The sequence below is a fragment of the Dreissena polymorpha genome, chromosome 11 (assembly GCF_020536995.1).
Source record: "Dreissena polymorpha isolate Duluth1 chromosome 11, UMN_Dpol_1.0, whole genome shotgun sequence".
In the NCBI taxonomy this organism is placed as follows: Eukaryota; Metazoa; Mollusca; class Bivalvia; order Myida; family Dreissenidae; genus Dreissena; species Dreissena polymorpha.
This window is the reverse complement of record NC_068365.1, coordinates 30,677,195-30,700,795: the sequence shown is the minus strand read 5'-3', so window position 1 is coordinate 30,700,795 and position 23,601 is coordinate 30,677,195. Positions and strand designations below refer to the sequence as shown.

The window sequence follows — 23,601 nt, the reverse complement described above, 5'->3', positions numbered from 1 at the left end:
TTTGGTTTCAGCAAAATTGCTTGTTGCTAATTTTTTGGATGACATAGTAAGCCCTAGGCTTAGTATAAAATGAAAATGAGACACTGGGCCTTGTATGGATGGTAGTTTTGCTGACGTAATTTTTGTGAAAAGATTCTGTTCTGCGTCTGTTTGAAAGAATATTATTATCCCCCGCCAAAGGCAGAGGGATATAGAATTTGCGTTGTCTGTGCCTCAGTCCATCCGTCTGTCAGTCTGTGAGTCTGTCACAAAATTTATTTTTGGCAGGAGATATCTATTCAACACATTTACTTGTTTCATTATTTTTAAATGTCTTTTATTGAACAAATAAGCTTTGTCTGTGGCTTTAAGAAATATTTGGGAAAGATGTTTGATGTAAAATCGTAAATCAAAACCTGCAAACAAATGAACATTTGTAAATATATATCATCTAACCTCGTACAGAATACTAATTTTTCATTGGCTAACCTAGTTCATGTGGAGACCTTATTTGGTCAGTTGTGGTTCATATCAAGTCAGTTACATAAAATGATGTTACGGAAGTAAACAAGACAATGTCAGTACACTTTACAGTTAAGCTAAGTTTAGTTATTACGTCTATGGTGGTGGAGGATGATACTTGCTCATTGGTCAGATAAATTCCTTAAACAGCTTCAAACTGACCCTGCACAATCTGATAAAGGGAAGTAAATCAAGGTTGTTCAACTTACTCTGTATCACATGGTATAGGGTAAGCACGAAGCGGTGTAATTAATAATTCAAAATTGATAAAAGAAAATAGTGTATTGTTTGATTGTCAAACAGGGCAAGGGTAACAAATCATTAGGGAAATATTTGAAAATTTTACTCACAAGATCATTATTTCAAAATCTTAGATATCATTATTTAACTAACATACTTACGTAAATGAAAGTAAAATAGATATATAAAATTGAGGAATAATTGTCAATTTCAGAGTGGATTTGCTGCAGTATGACTTGATCACACAGATGTTCACTATTCTTTCCATTGAAACCAATTTGGAAGGAGGTAAGGAGCGCAAATCAACCCAATTAGATTCAGCATGGTATGTTAGCAGTTGAAAGCATTACTGACTGGTAAAATTCTCCTACTTAACTTAAAATTTAACATCTGGTATAAAAACATACATATATTACTTTATTGAACACTAACTAGACGCTGTTCAAGGGACACAGATGTCCCATTAATAGTTTCTGCATTGTTCCTAACACAATGCTCAAACATATGGTGATGCACTAATTTTCCTGTTACACATGTTCTTCAATTTATGTGCAACAAAAAATCTGATGGACTAAACAGGGCAAGGGAGCACGGTCTGAAGTCTATAATTTGACAAAGTTATATTTTCAAAAAGCCTAACGAAGTCAAAGTCTGATTTAAGTTAACCTTTTCCCGCTCAGTAGTCAAGTGAAAATGGCAATATGCAACCAGCATATAACCAGAACATCCTGCGGGGAACTCGCATGCTGTTCAGGTTTGATGCTGTTTGTTGCTAATTAGGGTTTGAAATGGAACCTTTACAGCTGTATTCTTTCAAGAAAGGTATTTAATTTGATTTTCTAAGGGACTACAAATGGATGCGATTCCTATCTGAGAGGGTCAAACTTCCAGTCCGTGTACTGTTGTTGTTGTTCCAGATTACAAGAGATACCGCAGTGATCCCACGGACCTTCATCTGTCTGGCCTAGAGTCGTTCACATTTGACTATGTGGTGAAATGGCCTGTCTCTCTCGTCCTCAACAGGAAGGTATCTCTAGCATACAGTTGTATTTATGTTGTGCTCATTTGTCAGGGGTGTGATTTTTCCTCCTTTCAGCTGATATCGTCCCTGTCAATGTTAAACCTATTTCGCAAATAGTTTGTAACTTTGCTGTATCTGTATAAAAATGAAGAGTTTAACTAAATCCTGTTAGGAGGGTAGGTCATTTTCCTCCCCTTAGATGCTTCTTAAATCACACCCATGTTTTGAGATAAAAGATATGATTGAACTATGATTTTTTCCAATGGTTAACAAATATGTGCATATAGAGCACTGCATGGTAGCTGAACAAAATTATATATACATACCAGCCCATCATCCTACTGGTTGATTAACTGCAGAACTTTTTTATTTGCCAGTTTCTCATGTTATTTTTTGTCAATCACATTGTGAATTTAATATTCATATAGATTAACACATTCAGTAATGGCACTACCAAAGGTGAATATTTTCAAGTCCCTCTAATTTATTGAGGTTATCTTGAATATAATGATATAAAACATAGCCATGGTTTACTTGCAGGCTTTAACGAGTTACTAGATATTATTTCGACATTTGTTCTATGCTTTTCTTTCAGGCTTTAACGAGATACCATATGTTATTCCGACATTTGTTCTATGCTTTTCTTTCAGGCTTTAACGAGATACCAGATGTTATTCCGACATTTGTTCTATGCTTTTCTTTCAGGCTTTAACGAAATACCAGATGTTATTCCGAAACTTGTTCTATGCTTTTCTTTCAAGCTTTTACGAGATACCAGATGTTATTCCGAAACTTGTTCTATGCTTTTCTTTCAAGCTTTTACGAGATACCAGATGTTATTCCGAAACTTGTTCTATGCTTTTCTTTCAAGCTTTTACGAGATACCAGATATTATTCCGACACTTGTTCTATGCTTTTCTTTCAGGCTTTAACGAGATACCAGATGTTATTCCGACATTTGTTCTACACCAAGCACGTAGAGAGGCAGCTGTGCAGTGTGTGGGTGGGGAACAAGACAGCCAAGATGTACAGCATCCAGTCTGCGCGCTGGTATTCGGCCGCCTTCGCCCTGAGACAGCGCATGCTCAACTTTGTGCAGAACTTTGAGTACTACATGATGTTTGAGGTCGTGGAGCCAAGCTGGCATGTCTTTCAGACCAACATGAACACTGTAGGCACTCATAAAAAGGCCCCCCCCCCCACACACACACATATATATGTGCCTTGCTCTGTGAAAAGGGGCTTTAATGCATGTGCGTAGAGTGTGGTCCCAGAGAAGCCTGTGCAATCCACACAGGCTAATCAGGGATGGACTTTCTGCCTAAACTGGATTTTTGCTTAGAGGAGACTTTCTTAAAACGAAAAATATCATCAAAGTGGAAAGGGTCGTCCCTGATAAGCCTCTGCAGACTGCACAGGCCAATCTTGGACGACTCTTTACGCTGATGCATTAAACCCCCTTTTCACAGAGCACGGCTCATATCTATAAATTGTCCACATCCAGTAGCATGCAAATTCAGGCTTACAATATTAAAGCAATTTTAGCTTACCTGAGCACAATTGCTCATAGTGAGCTTTTGTGATTGCCTTTTGTCCGTTGTGTACCATCAACATTTGTAATACTCTAGAGGCCACATTTATTGTAATACTCTAGAGGCCACATTTATTGTAATACTCTAGAGGCCACATTTATTGTAATACTCTAGAGGCCACATTTATTGTAATACTCTAGAGGCCACATTTATTGTAATACTCTAGAGGCCACATTTATTGTAATACTCTAGAGGCCACATTTATTGTAATACTCTAGAGGCCACATTTATTGTAATACTCTAGAGGCCACATTTATTGTAATACTCTAGAGGCCACATTTATTGTAATACTCTAGAGGCCACATTTATTGTAATACTCTAGAGGCCACATTTATTGTAATACTCTAGAGGCCACATTTATTGTAATACTCTAGAGGCCACATTTATTTTAATACTCTAGAGGCCACATTTATTGTAATACTCTAGAGGCCACATTTATTGTAATACTCTAGAGGCCACATTTATTGTAATACTCTAGAGGCCACATTTATTGTCCAATCTACAGGAAGCTTGGTTACAACATTTTTAGCGAGGCTGTTTTCTGAGAAAACCCGAGCTATTGTCATAGCCAGCTCGTCGTCTGTCGTAGGCGTCATGCTAAAACCTTAACATTGGTCATTACTTTTTAAATATTGAAGATAGCACCTTGATATTTGGCATGCATGTGTATCTCATGGAGCTGCACATATTGTGTGGTAAAATTTTAAGGTGAACATCATCTTTCAAGGTCTAGGTTCGAAAAAAACAAATTCAAGGGAAGTAATAAGCTTTAAATGGACATAGTTATCTGACCTGCCCACGTATATATTTTTGTTAAATAAATCAAAGCGGCACAGTAGGTGGCATTGTGTTTCTGACAAACACATTGTGGTAAAAGGTTTAGGTCAAGGTAATCCTTTACGGTCTATGGTAAAAAAAACAGATTTAAGGGAAGTAATAAGCTTTAAAAAAGGGAGAAAATTATTCAATATTGTACATAGCCACTTTATATATTTTGCATACATGTGTATCTCATGGAGCTGCACATTTTGAGTGGTGAATCTACAGTCACAGTAGTGGCTTTTAATTATTTGCTACTAAAAATAGAGATTTGTTACAGACAATTATTTTCAAGGGAAATCTCATATTATATATTTCCTTACCAAAAATTGAAGTTCTTTTCACAGTTACTGTACAGATTTATTATTTTGAATATTTATAACCCAAATGATTGATTTGTCAAAGTTTTTTTAATGATATACATGTAATTATAATTTCTTTGATGTTCATTACTAGGGATGGCAAAATTATTCGAATAATCGAATATTCGATTGAATGGTCAGCATTCGAATAATAAAAATGATATTCGCATATTCGCATTTTTTTTTCAAACGTAATTTCACTAATATTTAATGACCTGCGAATCGCTTACTAAAAAGCAACCGAAATCACTTGGGAGTAACATGATTGACGTGACGTTCTTCGTGTCAAACTGATAACGCGGCCCGTATCAGTGTTGATTGCGCAATGCAATATACACGCTCTAAGAAAGGCCCCGACTGTTGTTTGCCAATGGGGTGCCAATTAACGGTTTCAATTGACTGGCGAATAATAATTAAGTTTTGTGATCACAGTATGTACAGCCATTAAAATGTGTGAATTACTCAAATCGCGCAATGCAATATACTTACTATAGGAAAGGGCCCAAACTGTTGTTTGTCAATTAGGTACCAATAAAGGGCTTCAATTTACTTGCGAATAATAATTTAGTTTATGTGATCACAGTTTGCACAGACATTTAAATATGTGAATTACTCAAAAGTAACAGATGATATAAATTAAACAATCATCAAGGAATCATAATTCAAATCTGAAAATGCCACCAGCCCCTTCTGCAGTATGGAATACTTTACACGGTCTGTGGATAAGAAGACCGAACCGTGTAATGTGTGTAAACTTAGTTTAACATATGCGCGGTCTGCTATAAATCTGTGGAATCATTTTAAAATAAAATTCTATGACACGGTGTTTTTCATTCTATTTGTGCCCGATCACAGTATCGGTCATAGTATTAGTCGACAGCGATACAATTATTCGATAGCAACGTTAATAAACAGCCTCGTATTTAGCAAACGGATATAACTTACAAACCAATGTAAATTAACACATAACAAGGTAAAAATCAATCCAGCCGTTTTATGCGAATATTCGAATATTCGATTGAATGAATTTGCGAACATTCGAATACCGATATTGGTATTCGATGCCATCCCTATTCATTACATACCTGTGGACGTATGTCCATAGATACATGATCAACTCTGGTTTAGATCTCTTTTAAACCACAGGCCTTGGTTGTCAGTGATGTCTGACATGGTCATAATTGACTGTGAGACCCTCCCCACCTCTCCCCCCCCCCCCCCCCCCCCCCCCCCCCCCCCCCGGTTGGATTGGACAAAATTCAAGGAAAGTAATAACCTTTAATTCGATGCGGCGCAGTAGGGGGCATTGTGCTTCTGACAAACACATCTCTTGTTGGGTCACTAGGCAAAAGGTCAAGGTCACTGTGACCTCTATACAAAAATAAAATCTGACAACCTTTCGCAGCCGAGCGTGGCACCCGTTATGTGGTGCTCTTGTTTCTAATGATATAACTGCTGAGTTTGTTAATCCTTCCCGTTTGTTGATAAACATGGCCATCAAGGATAACAGTGCTAAATACATGTGCTTAGACTGTAATTATGCTCAGGATTATCAGGGACAACATTTTCCACCTATAGTGGATTTTCCATTTGTAGAGACTTTCTTTAAATGAAATATTCCATAAAAGTGAAAAGTGTCGTCCCTGATAAGCTTACGCAGACTTCACAGGCTAATCTGGGACGACACTGTATGTGCATGCATTAAGGCCAGTTAACCTAGAATGAGGCTAAGTTGTTTCTGGTTCCAGGTCTCCAACGTGGATGATGTGCTTGGTTTTCACTCTGACTTCCTCAACAACTGCCTCAAGGACTGTATGCTGACCAACCCCCAGCTGCTCAAGATTGTACACAAACTCATGATGGTCTGCGTCACGTTCTCTAACTTCATACAGGTATGACAACTCGTAAACTGTAAACTGGCAATGCATCATGAACCAGAAACCGGCAATGCCTCATAAACCAGATACCTGCAATGCCTCATAAACCAGATACCTGCGATGCATCATAAACCAGAAACCAGCAATGCCTCATAAACCGTAATCTGGCAATGTCCTGTATTCCTCATTTGTGTGTGAATTTGTTTTGTCCAGACTATTTACCCCAGGCTTATAGTGGTCTGCATAGCATTATGAAACTTCTCACTGTACAAACCGCTCGTGCCCTGTGTCCTGTTGTGTGTGAATTTTTGTGTCAAGGACCTTATGTGCTCAAAACTTTTAATGCTGATAAATTTTGAATCTAGTGATTTGTGCAATACGATGGTAGAACATCAAATGCATATGTTAATGGTTAACACATTTTCTCAAACATGCATTCTAATATATCTTTCAATGGTTTTAAAAACACATACCATTTTATATAAATTTTATAAACATTTACAGGTATAAACATTTTGAATTGCTTGCTTTGGAATTTTGTGTATTGCTTTCTGAAATTAAGGAATTACATGAGGAACTTGCTATGCTATTTTTGCCAAAGTAATGCCTCTTAAAAATTGTATGAATTTTTAGATTTTTAGCTTTAAAGAACTGAATTGAGAATTGTTAAGCTTTGTACTGGTTTACCTTCCACATGAAATGTATGGAAACAAATCAGTCGCAATAAATTATAATGTTTCATTTATAACTTATAAGTGTTAACTATGCACATAATCATAGTTTAATAGTGTATGTTTGTGAAAATATCATACAGTGTCTGTTAAAGTACTAAGGTTTGGCTTAGGAGGAGCATTTCTAATGTGTGACTGGTTTTTAGCCATATACATTTTGGTCGTGCTCTGTGAAAAGGGGTTAAATGCATGTGCGTTAATTTTTGTCCCAGATTAGTCTATGGAGTTTGCACAGGCTAATCAGGGACGACTCTTTTCGCTTGTATCATATTTACTTTTTAAGAAAGTCTCTTCTTAGCAAAAATCCAGTTTAGATGGAAAGTATCGCCCCTGATTAGCCTGTGCGGACTGCAATTGCTAATCAGGGACAACACTTTACGCACATGCATTAAATCTCCTTTTCACAGAGCATGGCCCATTTATATTGCCTGCTTACTTATTTTTGATATTGTGATCCACATTTTAGAAGATGCACATTGATATAAAGGTACACTGGACAGTCTAGAACTTCCATCTGGCACTAGCACCGATGTAACCATGAATCTGTCCTCTACTGCTGTTTTCATGTCTCTGACAGAAATGGCTCCATGACTATTTAATTACTTTATTTCATTCACAGTTTGAAGAAAAATATTTGCCGATGAAAATGCTCTTGCTCTTTATTTTAAATATAGACCAACAAATGTTTCACTTTGAAATATTAATCAATAGCTGAATTGAATGTATGAAGCCTATGCCTACAATGAGAGCCAGAACGTACTATCAGCATATATCTGATAAATGCTTATAGCAGCTCTTGCTCTCATTTAAGCAAAATTGTTGTACTGTAAATCTATGAAAGTCAGAAGGCACTATCAACATAATATGCAAATAAGGCTGATAGCACTTTCTTGCTCGCAAGAAACGCTAGAAAATGTATTAGCCATTATTTGCAGTATGATTAAGATTAGTTTTGAAAATTGTTTAAAGCATGGAGCCTAGGTTCTACAATCTGGTTCTTTCCTCTGCAATCATGTTCTAGATAACAGTCCAATAATTGACAGAACTGTAGAAAGTACTAGCTAGGATAATAAGTTAGGTTCAAGTTACAATTAACTTTATATCTTTATTTCTTAAAAATAGCTAGCAAAAAAAAATAATTCTTACAGTCTGTTGTTACCATAGTGAATTAGATTTTGACAACCAGATTACCTTAGTTAATAATGTTTTGGGCATTTTACTATAAGTTAACAAAAAGTACATGGCACATTTATTAACATAGTAATAATTGTTTTCTGGTAGCAAGAGTGTTGAAGCCTCTGCTATAGGTTGTACAATGTATATTAACACTTAAAAGAGCACACAATAGTTGTTTTTCGACATGATGATGTCACTTGAGCATGAAAATTATTTTTGTTTTTATATTTTGTTCATTTTTTACAGCTGCTGTGTTTAATTTCTTACTTTAGCATCGTACAATTCTTTACTTCACTTCATTCCATATTTTTGGATTCAGTAAATTTCTAAATTATCCATCTTGAAATTATATTGTTCCAATATATTGTGATGACACATTACCAATACAACTTTCTGTTTATTTCTGAATGTCATCTTCATCTTTCCTCTATGTCTTTGGAACATGTAGCATAAAGATCTACTATGAGTACATTTGTACATACAGAAAAGAGTGTCATGTTAAGACTACAGCACTGTTCAATTTTCAACAGTTCTTGAAGTATTTTCAAATATTATTGTTAGGTTAGCTACGAACTATCATGACTTTAATATCAATTTAAGGCAATTTTTAGCGAGGCTGTTTTCGGAGAAAACCTGAGGTATTGTCATAGCCTGCTCGTCGTCAGACATCCGCCTGCGTCGTGCTAAAACCTTTACATTGGCTCTAAAATCAAAGTGCTTCCACCTACAACTTTGAAACTTCAGATGTAGATGCACCTTGATTAGTTCTACACGCCACACCCATTTTGGGTCACTTGGTCAAAGGTCAAGGTCACTGTGACCTTAAAAAAAAAATTCTGACAAACTTTCGCAGCCGAGCGTGGCACCCGTTATGCGGTGCTCTTGTTTACGTTTAGCTTCATTGTAAAGTAGGTAATATTCTGTTTTTTAAAATATAAATCAAAGTTCTAGAGATTACCACATCGAAATGAATTCATGTTTGAACTTGAAATTAAATGACTATCAGTATAATTATATCATATTCAACATCTAGTTATTGAAATGAATGACATATTTTACACAAAAAGGTTAATGATTCACTAATAAACTTAGCTATATTTTTACTCTGTCTAAAACCATCTACCAATATACATTTTTAACTAAGATCTCTTTCATAAGTAAGTTCAAATATGGCAACTTATCATTCTATTACTTTTGAACTGCTCTCTGTGAAAACAGGGCTTAACGCATGTGTAAAAAGTACCTTCTCAGATTAGCTTGTGCAATCCGCACGGGCTAATCAGGGATGTCACTGATCGGTTTTATGGAACTATTAGTTAAATGATTTCTCTTTTAAACTACTACATGTATCCAGTTTTTGCAGGCTGCACAATCTAATCTGTGACGACACTTTTCGCACATGCATTTCCCAGAATGAGACTCATTTAAAGTGAAGCTTGTAAGTCATTGTAATAATTAAGTGGCTCATTTCAGAGGTTGGGACATGGAAGTCATTGTAATAATTAAGTGGCTCATTTCAGAGGTTGGGACATGGAAGTCATTGTAATAATTAAGTGGCTCATTTCAGAGGTTGGGATATGGAAGGCATTGTAATAATTAAGTGGCTCATTTCAGAGGTTGGGACATGGAAGTCATTGTAATAATTAAGTGGCTCATTTCATAGGCTGGGACATGGAAGTCATTGTAATAATTAAGTGGCTCATTTCAGAGGTTGGGATATGGAAGTCATTGTAATAATTAAGTGGCTCATTTCAGAGGTTGGGACATGGAAGTCATTGTAATAATTAAGTGGCTCATTTCAGAGGTTGGGACATGGAAGTCATTGTAATAATTAAGTGGCTCATTTCAGAGGTTGGGACATGGAAGTCATTGTAATAATTAAGTGGCTCATTTCAGAGGTTGGGACATAGAAGTCATTGTAATAATTAAGTGGCTCATTTCAGAGGTTGAGACATGGAAGTCATTGTAATAATTAAGTGGCTCATTTCAGAGGTTGGGACATGGAAGTCATTGTAATAATTAAGTGGCTCATTTCAGAGGTTGGGACATGGAAGTCATTGTAATAATTAAGTGGCTCATTTCAGAGGTTGGGACATGGAAGTCATTGTAATAATTAAGTGGCTCATTTCAGAAGTTGGGACATGGAAGTCATTGTAATAATTAAGTGGCTCATTTCAGAGGTTGGGACATGGAAGTCATTGTAATAATTAAGTGGCTCATTTCAGAGGTTGGGACATGGAAGTCATTGTAATAATTAAGTGGCTCATTTCAGAGGTTGGGAAATGGAAGTCATTGTAATAATTAAGTGGCTCATTTCAGAGGTTGGGACATGGAAGTCATTGTAATAATTAAGTGGCTCATTTCAGAGGTTGGGACATGGAAGTCATTTTAATAATTAAGTGGCTCATTTCAGAGGTTGGGACATGGAAGTCATTGTAATAATTAAGTGGCTCATTTCAGAGGTTGGGACATGGAAGTCATTGTAATAATTAAGTGGCTCATTTCAGAGGTTGGGACATGGAAGTCATTGTAATAATTAAGTGGCTCATTTCAGAGGTTGGGAAATGGAAGTCATTGTAATAATTAAGTGGCTCATTTCAGAGGTTGGGACATGGAAGTCATTGTAATAATTAAGTGGCTCATTTCAGAGGTTGGGACATGGAAGTCATTTTAATAATTAAGTGGCTCATTTCAGAGGTTGGGACATGGAAGTCATTGTGATAATTAAGCGGCTCATTTCAGAGGTTGGGACATGGAAGTCATTGTAATAATTAAGTGGCTCATTTCAGAGGTTGGGACATGGAAGTCATTGTAATAATTAAGTGGCTCATTTCAGAGGTTGGGACATGTAAGTCATTGTTATAATTAAGTGGCTCATTTCAGAGGTTGGGACATGGAAGTAATTGTAATAATTAAGTGGCTCATTTCAGAGGTTGGGACATGGAAGTCATTGTAATAATTAAGTGGCTCATTTCAGAAGTTGGGACATGGAAGTCATTGTAATAATTAAGTGGCTCATTTCAGAGGTTGGGACATGGAAGTCATTGTAATAATTAAGTGGCTCATTTCAGAGGTTGGGACATGGAAGTCATTGTAATAATTAAGTGGCTCATTTCAGAGGTTGGGACATGGAAGTCATTGTAATAATTAAGTGGCTCATTTCAGAGGTTGGGAAATGGAAGTCATTGTAATAATTAAGTGGCTCATTTAAGAGGTTGGGACATGGAAGTCATTGTAATAATTAAGTGGCTCATTTCAGAGGTTGGGACATGGAAGTCATTTTAATAATTAAGTGGCTCATTTCAGAGGTTGGGACATGGAAGTCATTGTGATAATTAAGCGGCTCATTTCAGAGGTTGGGACATGGAAGTCATTGTAATAATTAAGTGGCTCATTTCAGAGGTTGGGACATGGAAGTCATTGTAATAATTAAGTGGCTCATTTCAGAGGTTGGGACATGTAAGTCATTGTTATAGATAAGTGGCTCATTTCAGAGTTATGTATATGGAAGTCATTGTAATAATTAAGTGGCTCATTTCAGAGGTTGGGATATGGAAGTTATTGTAATAATTAAGTGGCTCATTTCAGAGGTTGGGACATACCACGGAGGTCCAGATGGACGCCCTGGTGGGAGACAAACACCCCAGGGACTTCGCTGACAAGGGCAAGAGCTCAGAAAAACATAAACAAAAAGCTAAGGTAATTAGCAATAGGCTACACCGTTTTGGGCTTTGCTGTACATTTTATTTTCTTGACATTTAGTGACTAGTGATTTGGTTTCTTGAGATAATAAGAACAAACCATACGGTTTTGTTTGTGCGCTGTATCTCATTGTTGAAGATTTTTACATACCGGGGTACGTGACTTTTTGAAAATAAATTAGATAACTTATAGTTTGACTGCGGATTTATTTGATATATAAAGTATATACATTCACAATTATATATACATTTGCAATTAAGCCAATTACAAATATGTATGTTATGTACTTAAACAACTACAAAAAAACACATTATGTGTCCCTTAAAGGCACCATTTTTATCTAGAGTTATCTGAACATATGGTAATACAGAATCAGCTACTAGTATTTGATGACTATAAAATCAAGCAAATATTGGAAATGTCCAGGTGCTCTCCGAACATGTTGATGACTTGGTCCGCAATGAGAACTTTGAACGGACCATCGCAAACTTTGATGCCAACTTCTCCAGACTGTTGCTGGAGCTGCTAGACAGGATTATGGAGTTTTCACAGAGCAATGATGGGGTCAAGCTTCTTAACATCTTATACAGGTACAAATAATGCATGTAAGGAGCAATGGTGATTATTGATGGGGTCAAGCTCCTTAACATCTTATACAGGTACAACTAATGCATGTAACGAGCAATGGTGATTATTGATGGGGTCAAGCTCCTTAACATCTTATACAGGTACAAATAATACATGTAAGGAGCAATGGTGATTATTGATGGGGTCAAGCTCCTTAACATCTTATACAGGTACAAATAATACATGTAAGGAGCAATGGTGATCATTGATGGGGTCAAGCTCCTTAACATCTTATACAGGTACAAATAATACATGTAAGGAGCAATGGTGATTATTGATGGGGTCAAGCTCCTCAACATCTTATACAGGTACAACTAATGCATGTAACGAGCAATGGTGATTATTGATGGGGTCAAGCTCCTTAACATCTTATACAGGTACAACTAATGCATGTAACGAGCAATGGTGATTAGTGATCGAGGATACTGAAAAAATAATTCTATTCCTCAGACACTAATTTTCGTGGATTTTTGTGGGTCCATTCAACTATGTAATCAATTAATCCAGGAACGTTTACCTTCAAAGTCTTAAATCACATATTATAAAAATCTGAGACTTTAATTCTAACAAATATACTCAATTTTAACGAATCCATGAAATTTCACATCAATTATATAAAATGAATCCAGAGTGAGTTGTGTGTATTTTATCCAACATGAAGAAAAGATCACATATTTAAACATGTGCTTAAAAATGTTAAACTTAGTTATTTTAGCTCGTTAACATTGGAGGGTTATATAGACACTCAAGTCTGCTTTTGACATGAAATGAGTGACAATTATTTCAGGTCAGGGATAAAACTTAATAATATAACAATAATATAATTTGTCATACACTTATTGTTAAGCATTTGTGTTGGTCTACTTAACCATGAAATCACATAATTAATGAACACTAACTCCCAAAGTCTTATTTCTGACAGTATACAAAATCCAGGACTTGAATACTAACAAATATACCTGATTTTTAAAATCTAAACAAGTTTGTGTCAATGAAATTAATTGAATTCACAATGAGTTTTTTTGTTTTGCCATATCCAATTTGCAAAAAAACACATATAAACATGTGTGCTTTAATAGTTTAAACCTATTTATGGTACACATATCTCTATTACATTGAAAGCTTAGGGCTTTTATAGACACACTCAAGTCTGTTTCTTTGAGAAGCCAGTTCTTGTTGTCTTTTAATTTCTCTTGATAATGCTTGATAATGTAGTAAAGACCGAACCCAGGACCTCAGGGTATCTATGCAACACCATATCTACTGCATCTTATTTGTCACTAGACAAGCAGGATAACTCTACTCACCGGTATGCGACACAAAAATATGAGCCATTCTCTGGGAAAACTATGTTCAGTGTAGTCCCAGATTAGCCTGTGTAATCTGCACAGGCTAATCAGGGACAACACTTTCTTCTTTAATTATATTTTGGGTTTTAAGGAAATCTCTTCTTAGTGAAAATACAGTATAGGGGAAAAGTGTTGTCCCTGATCATCTTGTGCAGACTGCACAGGCTAATCTGGGACAACACTTTACACACAAATGCAATTCAGTTATATTGAAAGGTAAATGCAGAAGAAGTGTTCTGGTACTGGTGTTTCATGGCGAACAAGGTGTTAAACAATGTAATAAAGACAGCTTAATGTGTGTTTTTTGATAGGATTTATAAACTTTTGTAGATAGATCTAACAGTGTCAAAAGGCATCACACACAGACTCGCGAACAATCAAGTTCTTGCTCTTTGAATTGCTTAATAAATTGTCAATCTAACCTCATTGTTAGGTCAATTGTGCTTCAGTGCACAAGATACGTAAAATTATTATAATAGCAGCTTAATAATTAATACAGAGAGTACAGCTGATGAAACTAATTTAACAGTTTCCAAATTTTTTGCAAACCAGGATCTAATTTCCCAAATGGATAAACACATTGTCATTAAAATCCGTTTTGATGTCAAACTGGCACACTGTTATATGCATATGTATATTTAATTGTATATTCTATACTCTGGTCCTTCCAGGCTGGACTTCAATGGTTTCTACACAGAGAGGCTGGAGGCATTGTCTGCAGAGAGAGCGGCAGCTCTCAACACCTCCACACACAGCTCAGAGTCAGGTATCTGTAAGCTTTTATTCATATATGAGTCATGCTGTTGGAAAAAGGGGCTAAATGCATGTGCGTATAGTGTCAAACCAGATCAGAGACAACACTGCGCTGAAATTGTTTTTGTTTTTTAAAGGAGGTCTCTTCTAAACAGAAGTCCAGTCTAGGCGGAAAGTGTGGTCCCTTCACAGGCTAATCTGGGAGGTCACTTAGCGCACATGTCTAGGCAGAAAGTGTGGTCCCTTCACAGGCTAATCTGGGAGGTCACTTAGCGCACATGTCTAGGCGGAAAGTGTGGTCCCTTCACAGGCTAATCTGGGAGGTCACTTAGCGCACATGTCTAGGCAGAAAGTGTGGTCCCTTCACAGGCTAATCTGGGAGGTCACTTAGCGCACATGTCTAGGCGGAAAGTGTGGTCCCTTCACAGGCTAATCTGGGAGGTCACTTAGCGCACATGTCTAGGCGGAAAGTGTGGTCCCTTCACAGGCTAATCTGGGAGGTCACTTAGCGCACATGTCTAGGCGGAAAGTGTGGTCCCTTCACAGGCTAATCTGGGAGGTCACTTAGCGCACATGTCTAGGCGGAAAGTGTGGTCCCTTCACAGGCTAATCTGGGAGGTCACTTAGCGCACATGTCTAGGCAGAAAGTGTGGTCCCTTCACAGGCTAATCTGGGAGGTCACTTAGCGCACATGTCTAGGCAGAAAGTGTGGTCCCTTCACAGGCTAATCTGGGAGGTCACTTAGCGCACATGTCTAGGCGGAAAGTGTGGTCCCTTCACAGGCTAATCTAGGAGGTCACTTAGCGCACATGTCTAGGCGGAAAGTGTGGTCCCTTCACAGGCTAATCTAGGAGGTCACTTAGCGCACATGTCTAGGCAGAAAGTGTGGTCCCTTCACAGGCTAATCTGGGAGGTCACTTAGCGCACATGTCTAGGCGGAAAGTGTGGTCCCTTCACAGGCTAATCTAGGAGGTCACTTAGCGCACATGTCTAGGCAGAAAGTGTCGTCCCTTCACAGGCTAATCTAGGAGGTCACTTAGCGCACATGTCTAGGCGGAAAGTGTGGTCCCTTCACAGGCTAATCTGGGAGGTCACTTAGCGCACATGTCTAGGCGGAAAGTGTGGTCCCTTCACAGGCTAATCTAGGAGGTCACTTAGCGCACATGTCTAGGCAGAAAGTGTGGTCCCTTCACAGGCTAATCTGGGAGGTCACTTAGCGCACATGTCTAGGCGGAAAGTGTGGTCCCTTCACAGGCTAATCTAGGAGGTCACTTAGCGCACATGTCTAGGCAGAAAGTGTGGTCCCTTCACAGGCTAATCTGGGAGGTCACTTAGCGCACATGTCTAGGCAGAAAGTGTGGTCCCTTCACAGGCTAATCTGGGAGGTCACTTAGCGCACATGTCTAGGCGGAAAGTGTGGTCCCTTCACAGGCTAATCTGGGAGGTCACTTAGCGCACATGTCTAGGCAGAAAGTGTGGTCCCTTCACAGGCTAATCTGGGAGGTCACTTAGCGCACATGTCTAGGCAGAAAGTGTGGTCCCTTCACAGGCTAATCTGGGAGGTCACTTAGCGCACATGTCTAGGCGGAAAGTGTGGTCCCTTCACAGGCTAATCTAGGAGGTCACTTAGCGCACATGTCTAGGCGGAAAGTGTGGTCCCTTCACAGGCTAATCTAGGAGGTCACTTAGCGCACATGTCTAGGCAGAAAGTGTGGTCCCTTCACAGGCTAATCTGGGAGGTCACTTAGCGCACATGTCTAGGCGGAAAGTGTGGTCCCTTCACAGGCTAATCTAGGAGGTCACTTAGCGCACATGTCTAGGCAGAAAGTGTCGTCCCTTCACAGGCTAATCTAGGAGGTCACTTAGCGCACATGTCTAGGCGGAAAGTGTGGTCCCTTCACAGGCTAATCTGGGAGGTCACTTAGCGCACATGTCTAGGCGGAAAGTGTGGTCCCTTCACAGGCTAATCTGGGAGGTCACTTAGCGCACATGTCTAGGCGGAAAGTGTGGTCCCTTCACAGGCTAATCTGGGAGGTCACTTAGCGCACATGTCTAGGCGGAAAGTGTGGTCCCTTCACAGGCTAATCTGGGAGGTCACTTAGCGCACATGTCTAGGCGGAAAGTGTGGTCCCTTCACAGGCTAATCTGGGAGGTCACTTAGCGCACATGTCTAGGCGGAAAGTGTGGTCCCTTCACAGGCTAATCTGGGAGGTCACTTAGCGCACATGTCTAGGCGGAAAGTGTGGTCCCTTCACAGGCTAATCTGGGAGGTCACTTAGCGCACATGTCTAGGCGGAAAGTGTGGTCCCTTCACAGGCTAATCTGGGAGGTCACTTAGCGCACATGTCTAGGCGGAAAGTGTGGTCCCTTCACAGGCTAATCTGGGAGGTCACTTAGCGCACATGTCTAGGCGGAAAGTGTGGTCCCTTCACAGGCTAATCTGGGAGGTCACTTAGCGCACATGTCTAGGCGGAAAGTGTGGTCCCTTCACAGGCTAATCTGGGAGGTCACTTAGCGCACATGTCTAGGCGGAAAGTGTGGTCCCTTCACAGGCTAATCTGGGAGGTCACTTAGCGCACATGTCTAGGCGGAAAGTGTGGTCCCTTCACAGGCTAATCTGGGAGGACACTTAGCGCACATGCATAAAGCCCATTTTCCCAAACAAGGTTAATATCTATTTCTCTATACCATTACACTTATCATACATTCACATACATATTCAGTTGGTAGAGCGCTGGACTTTTAATCTAAAGTTCACAGGTTTGATCCATGCCCAGCCACATTACTTGTGTGGGGACTGGGCATAGAATCCTTACTAAGGCCATTCTCCATTCTCCTCTGTTGCAACAAGGGCAGTTGTCATGAGTATGTGCACTCAGTACTTGTTAACCAGCTTACACAGGAATAGTATGAGGCAGTTAATGGACCAGCAAGATATGACTGAAATGCTGTTTAAGTGGCAAATACACAGCATGAGAATCAAAAATTAATAATTTAATTCCTGAAATGCCAAAACTTATGAGTACAACTTAATAAATGTCATTCATTCACACACAGAGCTATATTTATTTTACAAAAATTGCAATTTAACTGTAATAGAATATCTTTGTTTGACATAATTGTCTCAAGCGCTAGAATCATGCACTGGTCAGTTTTGAAAAGGTCTTTTCAACTGTTTTAGTTTCTCATAGCTGGTTTGTAATTCTTTTTTTTTCAACTGATAAAAGAATTTGTGCCCGTTATGCATATTAACAGATGGCATTGAAGTTCACTGCATTTTTATGCATATAAATAATACATTCATGTAAATATTAAAGTTTGTATTCAATATCGGCAAAAATCATTTGGCGTTTTTCATCGTTTTGATAATGTTAAGAGTCATTTAGAGTATTGTTTTCAGTTTATTTTCTGTTTTGTTCGTCCTTTTGTCAATTGCAAAATTAATGTTTCAAAACACACTTTTATGACTTGTATTTTGGAATACGGACAAAACCCCTCCCGGATAAAAACCCTCCCGTCATTTTCATAGGGGGCGGACGAAAACCCTCCCATGAATAAACATGGGCGAACAAAAACCCTCCCGTGAAAAAACGGGGGAGGACAAAACCCCTCCCATGAAAAAACGGGACCGGACAAAAACCCTCCCGTAAAAGAAACAGTGTTGCATTCATTAATCCGATAGAATTACCCATTGTGTGTATTGTGTTTTCAGGGGTATGAAATTGAAAGAAAATGTGTATCCATTAACTGTAAACATACCGCTTTCTAATGTGCATATATATCCGATAATCCAATATAATAACAACATCAATTAAAACATAAAATGAGGCCATTTATAGACAAGTGAATTTAAATTTAGATTGAATGCAATACGATACAGTGCAACGATTAATCGCGTCATATGCTCATTCATGCAAAAAACGTGCTTTCCGGGAAGTTTCTTAAAACTTTGCGAAAATGAAAGTAAAATTCTGTTAACAACTAACAATTCGTTAGCATGTAACTAATTTGTCTTAATTACTTATTTAATTTAGCTTTGACTGTAACGTTTTCAATTGCATTTTTGCAGACAATATATAAAGCATACTCTATTGTCAAATATGTCAATGATTCAGTTATTTAGGCCCACTAATCAGCTAATCATAACAATTAACTAGTTAATGGCATACAATCATATGTATCAAAATAGCAAACTGTGAATCTGCAACTGCGGACAAAAACCCTCCCTTGAAAGCAATTAAACACCGACAAATGTAATTGCTTCACACATTGTTGCATTCATTAATCCGCAAAATTAACTCCAAATAGCAAACTGTGAATCTGCAACTACTTATAGTTTTTAAGTAGTTTAATCACAGAAACAATTAAAAGCAATTAAACGTCGACAAATGTATTTGCTTCACACAATGTTGCATTCATTAATCCGAAAAAATCACTCAATGCTGACAACATTTGTTCAAAATATCATACTGTGAATCTGCAACATATAAAAAGCAATTTGTTTGTGTAAAGGCACACAAGTGTCTACAATGTTGGTTTTTGTTTATCAATTGATTATGCTTATTTGTCAAAACGTATGTAACATTATACTGTGTGACATTCGGAAATGACCGATTTCGGATTAAAATTTAATAAATAATTGTTGAGTTGAATTCGTGGCTCAGATTTCAGGGAGGGTTTTTGTCCGGTCCCGTTTTTTTCATGGGAGGGTTTTTGTCCTCCCCCGTTTTTTCATGGGAGGGTTTTTGTCCGTCCCCGTTTATTCATGGGAGGGTTTTCGTCCGGCCCCTATAAAACTGACGGGAGGGTTTTTATCCGGGAGGGGTTTTGTCCGGCATTCTTGTATTTTGCCATTTTTTGTATGTTAGTGTTTGTACTTGTTGAAATGCTTGTTGAGCTCATTCTATGTTTTCATCTATTTCATTTCCAGGATAGGATGGTAATTTAATGTTAGAAGTTACTGCTATATAGCCATTCACTTTTCTCATTTTATGTTCATTTGTTCTGATTGTTAACATGTTAACATTGTTTTCTTGCGTGCTAACACTTAATCTGTTAAATGTCCATTCACACATTTTAGATTTTCAATATCATTTTTGTTTTACCCCTACAAATAAAGTTAAAGAAGGAGCATATTAAGATTGCTCTCATTTCAGAATTTGTTGGTTTTACGGGCACATACATTTTAAAGCTCTTGCAGATAAATCTTCTTTTGGCATGTTGGCATTATTCTGAGCAGTCTCATACAGTAAGAGAAAAATAGTGTAGTAAAGACAGCAATTACATCATGTTTACATTATGAATGTTATTTTGATAAACTTATATTTTCATGTTATTAAAATATCATAAATATGAAATTGCACAAAACACAGTATATGCGAAATGCAATAAGTGAAAATATTCAGTAAAAACTGAATATAAACTATATTATGAATGTTATCTTGCACATTTAATTACAGGATCTACCAGCTCATGGCCGACCACTACATTTACAACCACAAGACCAGAAAATGTTCGCTACGTACCGGGCAAACATTACAGTCGCCAGGGACCCCCATCTAGCACTGGTTCAGTTGGCTGACAGAAGAGATTACATAGAGATTTGTTTGATGAAATTGAACTAGAATAAACTTTCAGTTTCTAGTGTTTTGCCAACTTATTTAAATTTAAAAAGGCGCTAATGGGTTTTATTACAGATGGTTGAAACCCCTCCTTAGTTATTTTGAAAAAAAATATTTCCATTCAACAAATATTCCAAGAATTACTATGTGCATCTGGGAAAATTACCCAAAAAAGCCTTGTATAAATACATAGGTTTAACAGCTTTACATGCATTATTCAAGGGGGATGGCTTTGTAATATTGCAGAATAAGTTCAATATGATTGGTATTATGTAGAAGCCCCGATACATAGAGAATTGAGGGTAACCAGTCTGGGTGGCTTATACAACTTTGAAGTTATTTAGTATGTTTATTTAGATTCACAGAAGATAGAAACTCTGTACTTTGGTATAAGTGCTTAGTTTGAAAAAAATATAAAAACAAAAACAACAAAAACTGTTATGAAATTTAATTTCAATAAAGGCTGAGATTATACATTTTATTCAGTGAAATTTCACAGCTATATGGACCATTAACGCATATTTTGAATGTAAAGTCTTTAAATTACCAATAATATTTGCTTTTATATCTTTGTATTGATAAATAAAACAAGACAATTACAAAACATTTAGTTATAAGATATGTACTTGTATTGTTTTTGCCCTGTTTGTTGGTTTGTTTGTTTGTCCCAACTTTAACATTTGCCATAACTTTTGCAATATTGAAGCTAGCAACTTGATATTTGACATGCATGTGTAGCTCATGGAGCTGCACATTTTGAGTGGTGAAAGGTCAAGGTCATCCTTCAAGGTCAAAGGTCATATATATGTGGACATAGTGTTTCACAAACACATCGCTTGTTTTTGGTATTACAATTAACATAAAATGGCAAATGCCTATTTGTTTTTACATTATTAAGAGAACCATTTGCTAAAAGTGTCATGTTAGCCATGAACAGACAGAAATGAGCCTGAAAATTAACCTGTGAAATGGTCCGAAAGTTTACCCCTAAATCTTTCTGAAACAACATCTTTTAAACCTTTTTAAAGATCTTAAATCTCATTTACCCGCTTATTCTTGAAAACAATCATATCATAGATACCCATTCAGCATTCATATACTTGAAACATCATCATTTTATACATCAGCGTAAATTGACATTGTATATGAAAGGGAACCTTTGTAGCTTATCCCTAACATTGATGTTAATTCTCTATTCAATTATTTTTTTTTTAAATGTAAGTAAATTATTAAAATATGTGCCTGTTTTTATTGAACACTGGATAAGTTGATGTTTAGTTGTAAATAATGTACATAGTTGTTATTTAATTATATTTTCATTCAATGAATTAGTTCCATTGTTTGTCTGATAAAATGCAAATATGAAGCGTACATGGTCACAAAATTAGTGTAAATTGCTTTAAACAATTTGATTGTTTTTTGACAGATTTATAATGCCTATAGGTATTAGTATTCTGTTCATTAAGAAATCTTGTTGATACAGTGACCCTTATTTTGTTAAGTGATGTGCGTCATTTTAAAATCAAAATGTATATATAGGAGTCATGCAATAAATTATTTATGACTACATATTGTTCTGATTTATTATCCCCCGCCATAGGCGGAGGGATATTGTTTTGGCGTTGTCTGTCTGTCTTTCCGTCCGTCCTGAGCCATATCTTGGAAGTGCTTTGGCGGATTTCATTTAAACTTGGTATGAGTATATATATTATATGGATAAGAGGATGATGCACGCCAAATGTCATTGTACACCATCTGTTAATAACGGAGTTATGGCCCTTTGTATCTTGAAAAAATGCTTTTTTGAATGTCCAATATAACGCTTGTGTCCAGAAGCATATTGGCGGGGGATATCAATTCAACGAATTTGCTTTTTGATTATAATGCCTAAAAGGGTACTTAAAATTATGTTTTTAGATCTATCTGACTACTTATTAAGTAAATATACATAAAACAAGAAATATCTTTTAAAAAAGATATACGGCGTTGATTGTGGTTGGAGTTGGTGAAAGGTAAAATGTTCAATGAATGAGATCAAAGATAGCGAATGTCTTTTTCTGTGCAGTTCTTAGCTGCATCACATGCAGTACGGGATGTTACGCGGAGTCTTCGCGGCTTATTTTACATTATTACATATTGCTGGTCATAAACCTATAGATACAAAACCGAAAACCAAAACAAGAATGGAAGTGAAATTAAAACATATGAGTCAACCGGCCACACGCGAAGTATCCGTACATATTTTTAATATTTATACGCGCATTCTTCGAACAAACATGTTTTAGTGGTTTGCCGGGCATTGCTATTTGATTCGATTATTAACAGTATCGAGAATCATCGCGCTCATGCTTAATATATTAGTCAATATGGTGGAATAATTCTTGTTAAATTAATCAAATTTTTAAAATAATATTTATCATGGTATTGTTGAAAACACATTTAGAATCTGTTATTGACAAACCATAATTATATCGGTGAATATCTTCATTTAACATATTTCTGGTCTAACGAAAATTCAAGTTCATCTAGTTCTCACGATAGCGTCTATATTATATAACTATTATTTTACTGGATGCGAACTGACCCGGATACCTTGCGGGTTGGAATGCAATGCATTAAAGTGAGGCCATGCTTCCACTGCTGGAACGACGGCTTGTTTAAAACTTTATACTTGTACATGTTAAATGTTCAATTTCCAAAACAATTTAAAATGGTTTGGCTAAAAAGAATATCAGGATAGGGAAACACGATACTTTTATGAACTTGAATATACTGGTACACAGACAGGAATATGGATGTAATTACTAAATATGAGAACATAGTCTTTAAGTACAAACGCTCTGGCGCTGGCAATCCTCTGAAAATAAAAGGTGCACGCACAAACTGTATTGATGTCAAGAGTCGAGTGTTAAACTGTTCTATCTATCAAGCCTTTTCATTAGAGATAAAATTGTTTCATGCTGAACACGCAGTAAAACAGTGTTAAAAAGACATGGTAATGTTTCCAATGTTCTGGTGGTATGCTCAAATCAGCCAATGGAATAAATGAAGTGTAATTATTCGTGTCTAGCCGTGGGAAATTTTATTGGACACTTACAAAGGTCAGGTAAGGTCAAAAGTGATGTTAAACAGATACGCCGAAAAAGCCAGAAAAAAAATATGCCATCAATTTTGGTAATATGACCTAAACCTGGGAAATTTAGATTTTTTTTAATTCACATTGTATTTAA

General features: G+C 37.1%; 1 protein-coding gene across 5 annotated transcripts in view; it reads left to right on the top strand.

Annotated features, from left to right (window-relative positions):
- The window catches only part of LOC127850583 (gamma-tubulin complex component 2-like), a 51,395-nt gene extending 29,449 nt beyond the window's left edge, over nt 1-21,946 (top strand). For 3 of the 5 annotated variants that reach the window (XM_052383710.1, XM_052383708.1, XM_052383709.1), the window contains exons 21-28: nt 956-1,029; nt 1,659-1,768; nt 2,688-2,933; nt 6,284-6,427; nt 11,908-12,018; nt 12,448-12,611; nt 14,669-14,763; nt 20,210-21,946. In XM_052383710.1, coding sequence (XP_052239670.1) covers nt 956-1,029; nt 1,659-1,768; nt 2,688-2,933; nt 6,284-6,427; nt 11,908-12,018; nt 12,448-12,611; nt 14,669-14,763; nt 20,210-20,331 — 1,066 coding nt within the window. In that variant the 3' untranslated portion in view covers nt 20,332-21,946. Of the gene's footprint in view, nt 1-955; nt 1,030-1,658; nt 1,769-2,687; nt 2,934-6,283; nt 6,428-7,609; nt 7,664-11,907; nt 12,019-12,447; nt 12,612-14,668; nt 14,764-19,680; nt 19,690-20,209 lie in introns of those variants that run through there. The other 2 variants (XM_052383711.1, XM_052383712.1) reach the window with 2 other exon arrangements.
- Nucleotides 21,947-23,601: the final 1,655 nt, after the last annotated feature.